The following is a 13,301-nucleotide window of genomic DNA, read 5'->3' on the forward strand; positions in this document are numbered from 1 at the left end:
AGCCTACCGATATTTCCAGACATGACCAAATCTGGGTCACAGTAGGGTTGCTTATAGCGAAACGAGATATTACACAAAAATGGAGGGTGGCGGAGCTACCAACCAAGTCAATATGGTGTCAAAATATGGATAAAGTAATGATAACGGAACGGGCGGTGTACTCCAATCGTGCCTGCCCGGGTAAGTGGAATAAAATTTGGACCAAGTGGAATGTGTATAGGGGAGAGATTTGTGAGCCTTTACTGGAAGACGATCCAGATGATTCAGATGAAGAAGAGGCAGTAGGCTAGTCCACCAAACAGATTGGGGGGGGAGGGTATCGCAGATGGGATGGAGATGTCCAGTATTGTTGGGATACAGGGTGACCACGGGTGAACTCTGGGGGTCTCTACTTGGTTGAGTTATCCACAATGACGACTACACAGTAACTGGATTCAAATAGTGGGCAGGGATGGACTCTGGTGAGGGACGTCTTGATAAGAAGGATACATGAACACGATTCTGGCATTTACGTGACCGCTTTGACATTCCTAAAAATTATTTTGCTTTTCTGTTGTTCGGGGGGGGAGGGGGTGAATGGGTGGGGGAGAAAATTACAAAAATCATACCGAAAACCAATGATGCTTGAAAAGACTCATGCTAATGCTGCACCTTTTCCTTATGGCGGTAGTGCCGTTGTTTTTACTACAGTAAAGTATCTAGTGAATGTACATGACTGCCATTTGATCAAAATTGCTATAGCGGCCAGCCCGATGGGTTGTAGGCGTTCCGCTGTGTAACTTGTTGGTGCAATAAAGGTTTTTGCAAAAAAAAAAAAAATGTGAGAAATCTATGACCAGAAATTTCTCTCAGAAGCACAGATTTTAAATGACTGGCTGGTTAACAGAGGAATGCAGTTAACTTTGGCAGACTGCCAAACATAACAGCAAAATAGTTAATTCAGAGGGAGGTGTACCATAATGGCCTATCGCATGTGGACCAATTTAGGGAAAACAGCTTTGCTGTTAACATTTAAAATTCTTCATGACCTTGAAAACGATTCAGCACAGGGATTATTTTAACAGTGCAGTGGTTACTATAAACTACCTCTATCTAATAAAAATTACAGCCCTTATTTAAAGAAAGAGTAATAGGACATACATCAATAACTGGCAGAATTTCAGACCACATTCCCTGCACATCCACTGCCTCATTGGGGGATACTGGTTTTACCAACAGCAACACTCATGGAAAACCCCTCTCAGAGACTCTAGCCGTCATGCCAGAGAAGTCACTGTTTTTTGAGCAAAGACAATACAGTCTTCAGTGAAGAATAGCACATATCTAGCAGCCAACTCCAGTTTCAACATGACTGCCAAAATATAAATGAGGACAATCAAAGAGTAATCAATTACAATTTGTTGATATCATACAAGACCAATTTGTATCTGTTTTTTTATAAGGTATTCTAATCAGATTATAAAGCAAAAAAAGGAAAAAACCGCATTACCTCTCCAAGTTCCCTAATTTTTTTCAGGTAGCGCTTCTGAAAGACTGTGGGGTCACTTATAGGGAAGTCAGGGTTAACAGCAGAGATGTCAGATATATCTGAAACACAAAAAGGATGGCACCTGAACACAACTGAAAGATAAGGTAGCAAGTGGAAACAATACGTATGTGCTGTAGTAATCCTGGAGCACAAATTCCCCTCTCACACATGGAAAATATGTTCTACTGTCAATAAAATACACTTATTGGCATCAGTAATTCAAGTCATCTCGATTTCACATTTACCTTCTGGAGATTTTATGTGAGGTGCAACTGCTGAAGCAGAGCATTCCCTCGATTTTTGTTTATTTTACCTCAGAATTGTAAAAGGGACAGAATTTCCGGAAGTCCAAGTATTGATAAAAATGTGTTCACGACAGCAGGGAATGTTCTAAGTTTGCTAATCTGAAGGTTCCAGTGTGTGCACAAAGCTAGCTACAAAGGAAATGAGCAGTATCCAGCGTGTATATTATGGCTGGATTAAGTTGACCAGGAGCCAGGTAAAAAACAAGAGGGAAGGAGGTTAAAGAGCAGGTGAGTGGCCAGTAGTTGAGGTACTGGTGAAAAGAGGGGTGAAAAGGAAAGACAGGTGGGACATTTTATTGGGTGAGAAGATAGTCGTGATGTTACAGATTGCTGAGTTATTGCTGTACCCGATGTTAGCAAAGTCTTGTAATCGGAGCAAGTAGTGGGGATGGTTCCATTCTGGTATCACATTATAATATGTGTATTTAAGGGTGCTGACAAAATTGGTCGTGTTGGTGGTCAGGTATTGTTGTGCATGCCTATGCATGAGAAGGATATTCATGAGGTCTATATTCAAAGCTTGTGTCAAAGGGGTCCTAAGTGATCTTCTGGATGTACTGTGCTTATGTTCAATAACAAAAAAAAAATGAGTTACCTACAGTGTTAAAACTCCAGCAAGCACAACCTTCGCACACGACTGGCACATAAAAGCCAACGCAATTTCATGCTATAAAAGAAAAACTTACATACTTGGAACATCTCCAATATGGGTAGTTTACCTAAAATAAAGCACCTTTTTAGGAGGAGTGACCCATGCAACATTTGCAGGGCAATGGGCTTTCATATCAACCAAGGAAATAAGTAGACAATTTGGTACTGGTTTATCCCCCAAAAACTGAACTCATTGAAACTAACATACTCAGCCTCCACACCGCCACAAAACCTAATCATACTCTGGTCTATGATGGAGCAGGTTGGAAAGGTGCAAATAAGATTACCGAAGATGCTGTAAAGCAATACCAATGGATGACTGTGTGCATAAAACACTAATTAACAATAACCATTAGCAATGCCTGCCTTCAGTAAATGTAGTACACTACACCGCAGTGCTCAGCACTCCTGATTGACAATAGCCTCTTGTTTGCAGGCAGGGTTTCTCTCACTGTGTGCAGTAGTACAGTGAATCGTCTGGAAGAGAGGTCCAGACCAGTGTCTCCATTGTTAAGAGCAGGGACCTTTATGTCACAGGAAGGGCATGTTTTCTCTAGCTCCGATGTCGATGAATTGGTTTGCACGTCGTTTTAAGTCTGCAATTTGGCAGTTCACTTACAGTGATTTGCTGCAGTGGAAGAAACAGAGCACATCGGTGGCCACATCTAGACAGTACATCAGGTGATTTGTGTTCATTTATTGTGTGTACCTGTATATTCAGGATCTCCGCTTGCAGAAATATTGGGGGCAATAAATGCCACAACGTCTACAATCATGGGAGCACAAGCAGTGCAGTGGAGAGGGGTTATTCTTTATTATTACCGTACCACTCCAGAAATACATTTTGGAAGGGGGTTTCAGGGCACAAGATGTACCACTCACCCGGGAACCGAGTGATGGTCAGTGGCTTGATATAATCATTATGTAACTGTGATGGAAGAGAGGAACATTGCAAGTGCCTCACTTAGGTGATTACAGATGTAGGAGATAAGGGAGCTAGAGAGTGGCCATAAATTTGCATATTAGTTGTGCAAGCATAGCCATGACACACTGGACACAGGAATTGCCGCTCTTGTTCATCCAGTCATTACTGAAGGCAAAATAACTTGAAGTGAGGAATTCCTTAACACCCTTGCTCATGGAATAGATCAACAGTGGCACCTCAAACATGCTCCTGTGGAGTGTCAAGGATACACAATGAAGCACCATGGAGCTAACCTGCATGTTTGCAAAAAAATTAAAACATAGAAACTCCAAAATCCGTATTGACACTTAGGGGTCTATTAGCATGGCGGTGGCGATCTGCCCGACATTCTCCTACGCCTCCATGCCATTTCCCCGCCATATTAGTATGGAGGGGGGACCATGGCAGACGAAAAGACCATCTACCGGTCACACAGGTGACCGAGTGGAAAAGGGGCCTGATATGGTGGCGGTGTCTGCTAGACACCGCCATCCATATTATGATGGCAGCGGGAAGCAGCCTGCCACGGAAAGGCATGCAGATTAAGCATCCCTCATCCACAATGATGTTAATGGGGGATGCCACCGTCACCGTGGCGGTGGCATCCTAATTGCCGGTGCGGGACCGCCGCACCACTGGCGTCTGGTCCCAGCATTGCATGGGTACGTCCGCCCGCCATCCTAATAGGCCCCTTAGTACCATACGCAGTAAGGGCATCTCGCATTGCCACACTCAAATAAAATGAGATCATTAAACAAAGAAAACATGCATTAAGAAACAGAAACACAATGAAATCTCCATATCTGCTTACTCTGTGGCTGAAGTTGGGTCAGCTCCCGCAGAATGGTCCGAAATGAAGGCCGCTCCGCAGGGTCATAGTTTAAACACTTGCTGATCAGGTTTGCAAGTTCTTTGTAGTACGGCTCTGGGAGACTGAGCTTCTTCTCATAGAACCGCTCTTTCTGTACAAAACAGATAAATTTAATATTTTGGTGTAGTCAACTACTCATAAAGCACAAAATGTTTACTATCATATAGCTGCCAAGTTTCCAAGCTGCTGTAGTACAGGTTTTTCTCTTTGCATTATGGCACTTTAGTTCTAGTTTTATAGTAAAGAAGACAACAAGTCCCAGAATACAAATACCAAAGCTGAACTGGCCATATATGGAGCTCGGAAAAAAGGGTTGCTATCAATCATTTTCAACAGTGGCGTTTTTAATCTAACTTGCAGTGCTAAACAGTTAATGCCTCCTAAACCTCAACAAATAGCAAGACTAACAAAGCGTGGGAGACTGGGTGATGGTGTCCCAAGCGTGCACTCTCTTAAAGCAAGTGAACACCGGCATCTCACAGCCACAGTGTACCCTCAGTCGCCTCTAGGCTCTAACAGCCATCTGACCAATGGACCCTACCCTTTCTATCAAGGCTGCACTGTATCCAAGACTGAATCTCAGCAAAAGAGAAAATAGTAAGCACATGCAACCCACCTCCGATGGAGTGCGCTCTTTTAGTGGAACTTCTCCATTGAAGCAGATCTCAAGTAGCGTAGTCCCAAAACTCCATTTATCTGCAGCGGTGCTCAGTTTGGTAACATTCTGAACACACTCCGGTGCTATCCAGGGTATTCTCTCAACACGTTCTGACCAGAAAAGAATGAGGCCGGGTTACAAAGATGACCTCCTACAATGGCCAGAAACTTAAGCAAAGCAGCCAATATGACAAATTAGAATACTTGATATCTGCAATTCACAGTTATTTTAGGAATCAGAACTGATTATTGAGGCCAATATGCCGAACAGCAGGAGAAGGATCAAGCAACAGGGCAAATTCTACCAAGAATCACATTTAAGCTAACTATTTGAGCATTTTGGTGAATATTTTTGTTTTATATAAAATGATGTCTGCGGGAAGCCATGATCTATAAAAATGTCACTTACATCAGCCAGCAAGGGATGAAAAGACTACAGAATTAAAAATAAGGCTGCATGGTGTCCTTTTCAATTCCCATGGATCCAATCACCCACAGAACAGTCCAGACAGAGTACAAAACATCTCCAGAGGCAGGCAAAAGCCACAACAGACAATGCAAGAATCTTCCATTGAGATCTAGGGAAAACCTAAGATCTGCAGCAGCTACTTATGGGGAAGCAGCAGTAGGGTATTAGTTGTGGAGTTAGATGGAGTGAAGAGGGGAAGAAGGGCAGAATGAGATTTCTCACACATGCCTCCAAAAGTCTGGAAAGAGGAATGCCTCTTTCATGGTACATTTAAAAGGTATTAAAGGCACCATGTATTAGGATTGTAATGCATTTCTTGCAAATAACATGAAACTGGGGGTTAACAAAAAGACATCAAAAAAGTACCCACTTATTACAAGCAGTTGTTCAATAAAATACTTGTTCTGTCCGAAAAACCTCAAAAAAGCTGACATAAAGCCAACTAAATCGAACGGCTTGTGGTGTAAAAACTATGATAACAAACCTGCTCCCTTAGTTTTCCTGCTTAAAAATGGTGATGCCAATTTCCTGATCGATGAAGCAGGCCAAGACCTTTTGTGTTTCTAAACGATGAGGATCTGAGTTTTAAAGGGCAACATTCTGGAGAGTGAATTTGAATTGGTGGATTGCTGTGTTTGAAAACATTCTATTCTCTTTTCACACATAAGCGTGTAGACAATATTTGATGACTCAAGAGGAATTCCTGTGCAAAAGCATTTCCGTTATTTTGTGTACCACCATGCACCTCAATCCACCCCGACTCTCGCTACTGAATATTTTCTGAAAAGAAAATTGAAACTTATTCCTGTTTCATGTAAACAATTTGAAGCGCACACATACTGTAAAGGAAACTGTCTTGGGTTCGGCTCTGGCAAGGCTCAGTACACATGCTTCTCTTTTAACGTTTCATTGGTTTTCTTGATGCAGAGGTATAGGAAAGTTGCCCACGGCATGGGGCTTAGTTCTAGGAATGTCTGCTTTTACAGCTAAGGTGTATTCAGGTGTGTCGATTCTTACATGGAGTATATTACTAATACAGAGGCAGTGTTATTCAGACATTTCTCATTATCTGCGAATCTATGTTACTATGACTGTGTACACACGTAGATATATGCAAACAAGGTTACACCACAACACCCCTTTCCCAATAAACTAACAGCCTGCAGTCAATCCTGCACAAATTAACACCTTCTAACCTCCTATTTCAAACAGGTCTCCAACAAATGAATCATTTTAGTAGAAGGTAGCCAGATGTGTAGTGCCTCTCTGTTGTAAATAGGTCTTCTCTTATTTGTGGTTTGGTCTTTTCTTTATGTCTTTTGCTTAGAACATGATGTTTGTTCTCTCTGCTAATGTTCTACTCTGCATTCCTACTGTGGCAGTTCTAGCTTGGCCAGATGGTGGTCTGCTCGTCTGTTTCTGTGCTGTGAATAAACTTCACATCTTCAACAGAAGATCCTGCGTGATCCATCTTTATTTGTTTACCACACTCTCCCTACAGATATGGATTCCAATCCTTCCTGACCCTTAACAGAACTATTAATTATTACCACATATTTAACGGTCGGCCATAGTTTGCTACCACTATTAGTAGGAAACAGAACTTGAAAGGTTGGGGGGTGTGTAGAAGATAGGTTCAGGGTACGTGGGGGAGGGGTACGTTTGTTGTCAGCATGCCTGCTGGGTAAAGAGGCAGTTTCTGGCGTGTGTGGGGGCCAATGTGTGCATATATGTTAAAACTCTCCTTTACTCATATACAAGAGAAAGGAAGAAAATCACTTTTCCTGACACAAATTTTATTACAACTGAAGACATTCAGCTACTCAGTTGAATTATCATTGCATTATTCCAATTTATCACCGCATGAATTTATGCTGTACATACCTGCAACACAAAAAAATGGTATTCGTCAAGCCAAGCGGTTTATGTTAGCCCTATTTTCAGGATCTTATAAAGACACCACCCAGCACTGCTGCTCTATGCAAGAGGCAGGTTTTTTCAGCATGGCTCTGAATGGGAACGGGCACATGCAGGTCTTGCACCATCGTTGCTAAATGCCCTTCTCAGGCTAAGAATCTTGATAATGCACGTGCAGTGGTTTAATATGAGCCAGTGTCTGGAGGTGGGGCCCACCGGTACTCAATTGTGGATAAAGCAAACACAAGGGGATGATGGATAAAGCAAACACAAGGAGATGATGGGCGGAGCGCTGAAACTTTTCAGAGACAGTCACAGATCTGTGTTGAATCCATCATCATTCTTTAGCTCACTTCGGCGCCCCAGTTCAGACCCAGCTCTATGCAAATCAAACCTGGCCCTGTGCCTCATGGGGACAGTCCAGCTCGAACTGCCAAGCCAGATCTTCCCTGAACTGGAAACAAGCAGTTATGCAACCTGCATGGAGAACATGTGAAATGCGCAAGACTGTTTGGCATTCATTGCGCAATTAGGAGGGTGCTGCCTACCACTCCTCCCCTGCCCATGCACACAAAGCTGCGAAAGTAGGAGAAAATAGAATGAGGCGAGTTATTATAATTTTATTTTCCCTTTGTTTCGCTTAAAAAAATCTGTGCGGCGACACTCCTCCTTAGCTGAGGAACCGCCACTGGTAAATCCTCATTTGGAAGATGATATTCTATAAGGGGTATGTATTTTGTAAATATGCTTGAAACAGATTTGGCAGAACTGAAGGGCGTGTAATTGGTATAGACACTCATCTAACAAGAAGCGAGATGTTGAGATCAGTGTCCTCTAGGACTACAGAGGTGAGGAACTCACCTTGGTCTAAAAGGTAGGTAGCGGCTAGGGTAGTGTAACCATATGGAACCCTCTACTTGTCAGGTATTTGCTGAGATTCCATTAATCCAGAACATGCTTCAAATTTCGCTGAAGAGCAGGTAGAACATGATTTAGAATCCCTATTTTTTGGGTTCCCTTGGGCCCTCTTCTACTGCATTTTGTCCAAGAAGCTTTAGGATCTTGTCTTTCAAAGCCAATAATTGCCTGCAAATTTCCTTCTGTGGTTTTACAGAAGGGTTCTCCAGAAATTCTAGGGTATGCCTTTTTACACTATGTCCAACATTCACCTCACTGACGTCAAGACCTACCACTTGGTTACAAAAGTTAATTGACCCCTATCTTTGGCAGGGTTGTGAGGTGAACAGAGATGAGCTCAAGTCAGGCTAGCTTGGACTGATTTGGCATGCACGATGATGTATTGCCTCTCTTTCTTTTAACAAAATGCCTTGACCCAGCTGTTATCTTTGTGGTTGGTTATAATGGTTATTTCTTTGAATTGACTGTGTGACGTAACTCTTAGCTATGCTCATGCCCTCTGTGACCTTCTGCAGCATTCTGGAGATGTTGGCTCGGTCTGGCTATGCTCATGGCATTCTTCACCCCTCCCTGGGGTAGTCTAAGTCGTTCTTGACCACTTGTGCAGGCCATGGTCTGATTCCCAAAAAGACTCGCAGAGCCAGCTTACTCCAACACGAGGATCATGGCTTGGCTCTGGCCCCTGACTCTAGTCTCAAATCAACCGCAAAAGGTTCTCAGAAGTAGATTTCTGAATGGCTTTTAGATCACTTCTTTTATAGATATGTTGATACTCCCAGTGTGTATTTAGAGATTCCTACTTGTCTTTTATCCTCTATTCTCGTTATTATCCTCTAGTCTCAGTGTAGATGCTATACAATGTTCAGCAGTGCTCAGGAATTTTTCCAGTGTAAGCAGTCCACAATGAACTCTAATTAGAGTCCATAACTAGAAGAAAACGTATCAATAATTGTGAAAAAAAGATTTAAAAACAACCCATTGAGATATGATCCACTTTTGCATGGCCCGACCTTTCTGGTGCCCACATAGCCAACAAAGAGCTGCTCATCTACCAAGATTTGCTTTGTGATATCCAGATAGAAGGAAAGCACATGTTTTGGATCCAGACAGTGGAGTCTCTCCTCCTCTTCAGAAGGATGCAGGGGCCGGAAGAAGGTGGGCAAAGTGATGATCTGTCCTATGTGGAAAGAGGTAACAACTTTGGGAAAGAAAGAAGGCCTAGTGCGAAGGACATCTTTGTCCGGATGAACAGCCAGGACAGGGGGTTTGGAAGAAAGAGCCTGAAGCTCACTCACCCTGCGAGCAGAGGTGATTGCAACCAAAAAGGCAGTTTTAAGAGTCAAACGTCTAAGAGGACAGTTATGCAGTGGCTTGAAAGGAGCAAACATAAGCCAGGTCAGAACCAGCTTCATGTCCCACTGGGGCATTACCAAAGGAATTGGAGGAAACATGTGAGTAATTCCCTTAAGGAAGCGATTTACAACAGGGGACTTAAAAAGTTAAGCGGCCAAAATGGCCGAAAGAGAGCTTTTTAAAGTGCCCAGAGCAGAGCCCTGCTGGGCCTAAGAAAGAATGAGGAGGAGAACCTCTGAAAGAAGGGCAGAAAGGGGATCCACAGCCTTTGCGGGCACCATGCCACAAATTTGTTACATCTCCAGGTGTTTACCATTTTGGTGGAGGGACGCCTGCCTGCCAAGATAACATTACAGACTTAGAGAGGAAGGTCGAAAGCTGTAAACTGTCACCTCTCAATCTCCACGCAAGGAGGTGGAGGCTGTACAGGTTCGGGTGGAGGACCAACCCCTGCTGCTGCGGCAGAAGATGCTCCGGATGGAACAGTCTGATCGGAGGATCGATGGCCATGTGGAGAAGCTTGGAATAACAGACTCTTCATGCCCAGTCCAGGGCCACAAGAATGACTTGGGTCCAGTTGCGCTTGATCTTCTTCAGCACTCTGGGCAGAAGTGGTGTAGGCGGAAAAGCGTATAGAAGACCGCGAGTCCACTCGCGACGGAGTGCAGCCTTGGAAATTCTAATGCGCAGAACTGCTGACATTACACATTCTCTTTGGTGGCAAGTAGAACTAACCAAGGCTCTCCCCACTACTGAAAGATACCTTGCACCACCTCCGAGTGAAGATCATTCGTGATCCATCATGCACCAGCGACAGAGTTTGTCCGCCCTGGCGTTCAGAGAACCTGCCAGGTGCTGAGCCACCATGGACATGCCTTGATGTTCCAGACACTTCCAGAGACAAAGTGCCTCCTGACATATGGTCCACGATCCCACCCCGCCCTGTTTGTTGCAGTACCGCATGGCGAAGGTGTTTTCCGTGGACACCTGCACTACTCTCCCTTTGACAGAAGGAAGGAATGCCTTCAGTGCAAAATGGATCACACAAAGCTCCAGAAGGTTGAAGTGGAGCCTGGGCTTCACCGGAGACGAGAGGCCTCTGATCTCCGCCTCTCCCTTGTGGACGCCCAACCCAGAAGTGATGCATCTGTCACCACTGTAAACTCTGGTTGGGGAAGGGAGAGGGATCTGCTGTTGCCCCAATCCTGGTTAGTTAGCTACAACTCCAATTGGTGTGCAGTGCCCTCTGAGATATGTACGCAATCTGAAAGATTACCCTGATACTGTGCCCATTGGAACTTTAGGTCTTACTGAAGAACCTGCATATGCCAGCTGGCATAGTCCACCAACAGGATGCAGGAGGCCATGAGGCCCAGTAGCCTCAGGGTCAGTCTGACTGAAACCTGGAATAGAGGCTGAAAGATTGGAATCATAGCCGGAATATCCCGGACTCGCTGCTCGGGAGGATAAGCCTAAAACTGGGCTGTGTCCAGAACTGCTCCTATGAGAAGGAGCTTCTGGGAGGGAATCAGGTGTGACTTCGGCGCATTGATGGTGAACCCCAGAGAATGCGTGAGATCATCCATAGTCTGAAGGTGGGAGACGACAGCCTCAGGAGAGCCCAACTTCAACAGCCAGTTGTCGAGATAGGGGGAAGACTGCGCACATGAGCTGCAACCACCACCCTCACTTTCGTGAACACCCGAGGGGTGCTGGTAAGGCGCAAGGGGAGCACAATAAACTGAAAGTGCTTGTGGCCTACTGTGAACCGTAGGTAACGTCATTGGGCTGGCAGGACGGGGATGTGAAAATAAGCATCCTTCAAGTGCAACACTACCATCCAGTCTCCAGTGTAGAAGGCCGACAGGACCTGAGCAAATGTTAACATTTTGAACTTCTCCTTCCGAAGGAAGCTGTTGACGTTCCTGAGTTCCAAGATAGGACGCATGCCCTTGTCCTTCTTGGGCACCTAAAAGTAGAGGGAATAACAACCACGACCTAGTTCTGGGGCAGGACCTAGTTCTGGGGCAGAAACTCATTCAATGGCTCCCTTGGCCAAGAGAGCCGTAACTTCCTGTTGGAGAATGGCCATGTGATCCTCCGGCATGCGATGGAATTGAGGTGGCATGGATGGAGGGGTAGTCTCGAAGGGGAGGGAGTAGCCCCTTCAGACTATCTGCAAAACCCACTTGTCCAACGTGATGTTGAGCCATAGAGGAGGGTGATGATGAATCCTGCCGCACACTGGCGAATGTTAGCCCTGAAAGGTCGGACTAGGAGGGCTTGAAGCTGCTGCAAAGGGGGCGCTGGTGGTTTGGCCCAGGTCCCACGTCCCAGGCAGCGCAGAGTTTAGACAGCTTGCACAAGTCTGTAGCCATGGACGGAACGTGGCAGGGCACCCCTTCCGTAGCCATAAAAGTGGTGAAAAGCTGACTGCCGCGGAGTGAGCGGCAGAAGCGAGGCCTTAGTAACTGGCCATACCCTTAGAGTTCTTAAGGAGCTCAAGCGCGTTGTTTGCTTTGTCGCCAAATAAGCGACTGCTATCAAAGGGCATGTCCAAAAGCGTAGCTTGGACATCACTCAAAAAGCCAGTGGACCTCAGCCAAGTGTAGCGTCTTAGGGCTACTGAAGTTAAAATCGTCCTGACAAGTGATACGGCGGTGTCCAGCTCACCTCGTATGGCGAACTTCGCTGCGTCTCCCTTCGGCAACTGCACAAGCGAGCACGGCTCAGGCCTCCTCTGGGCACTGTGGCAGCTCCTGCACGACCCTGTCCCACACAGAATGGGAGTAACGGCCCAAGAGACATGCGGTGTTCACTGACCGCAGTCCTAAGCTGGAGGAAGAAAACATCTTCCCAAGATAGTCCAGCTTCTTGGATTCCCTATCAGGTGGTGCGGTAGGGAATGCACCCTTAGAAGTTGAGTCTTGGACAACCAAGCTCTTGGGGGTAGGGTGTTGGGAGAGGAAAATGGGGCCGCCCGGGGTCTGGCGGTGGTGTCAGGCATTCATCCTATCCACAGGAGCCCCTGGGTTGGGCTTGGACCAAGTACCCAAAAGGATGTCTGTGAGGGCCTCATTGAACGGCAGCAGGGGCTCCAAAGAAGAGGCTGCCGGTTGAAGCACCTTGGACAGGAGTTTAGTCCGGACCGCCACCATAGGAAGCTCAAGGTTTAAGGCCTCAGAAGCCCAAGCAACACCACTGTGTATGATGCACCCTCCTCTGTAGCCACGGTAGGGGGAGATAGCATGCCATGGTCTGGGGATGTATCCAGACCACGGCCTCACCCAACTCCTCTCTCGAGTCCGGTTCTTCTAACTGGTCTGCCAGAGGGTCCACAGACCCCTCCTAGTCCTCCTCACCCTCCTCTGGTATCCACTCAGGGCGACAGGGAATTCCAGGGGAGAACAGGGGTACAAAAGTACCGGTCGGCGCCGGTCCAGACGTAGGTCATGCCGATCTTCTCCGTGTCCACATCGAGAGGGAGGGTGGGGTAGACATCGGTTGGGGATACAAGCGGCGTTGGATGGGGCAAAGATGCCACCAATGGATGTAGCGCTAGAGGAGGGGTCGTAAAGTCGACCGGCGCAAATCCGGATCCAGGCCCGGATCCCTGTGAGCCCTGCGGCACTGGAGCCGAAGCCGCCGGGATCAAAGTACTAGAACCC

The 13,301-nt window shown here is 45.9% G+C and overlaps 1 protein-coding gene across 2 annotated transcripts in view; it reads right to left on the reverse strand.

Moving 5' to 3' along the window:
- TYK2 (tyrosine kinase 2) overlaps window positions 1–13,301 on the reverse strand; it is an 841,948-nt gene that overhangs the window by 190,648 nt on the left and 637,999 nt on the right. For both annotated transcript variants that reach the window (XM_086959057.1, XM_086959053.1), the window contains exons 16-18: window positions 4,936–5,087; window positions 4,260–4,410; window positions 1,490–1,587 (exon numbers count right to left, since the gene is read on the reverse strand). In XM_086959057.1, the coding sequence (XP_086815183.1) occupies window positions 1,490–1,587; window positions 4,260–4,410; window positions 4,936–5,087 (401 nt within the window). The remainder of the gene's footprint in view (window positions 1–1,489; window positions 1,588–4,259; window positions 4,411–4,935; window positions 5,088–13,301) is intronic.

This window comes from Lissotriton vulgaris, chromosome 1_1 (genome assembly GCF_964263255.1).
Source record: "Lissotriton vulgaris chromosome 1_1, aLisVul1.2, whole genome shotgun sequence".
NCBI lineage: Eukaryota > Metazoa > Chordata > Amphibia > Caudata > Salamandridae > Lissotriton > Lissotriton vulgaris.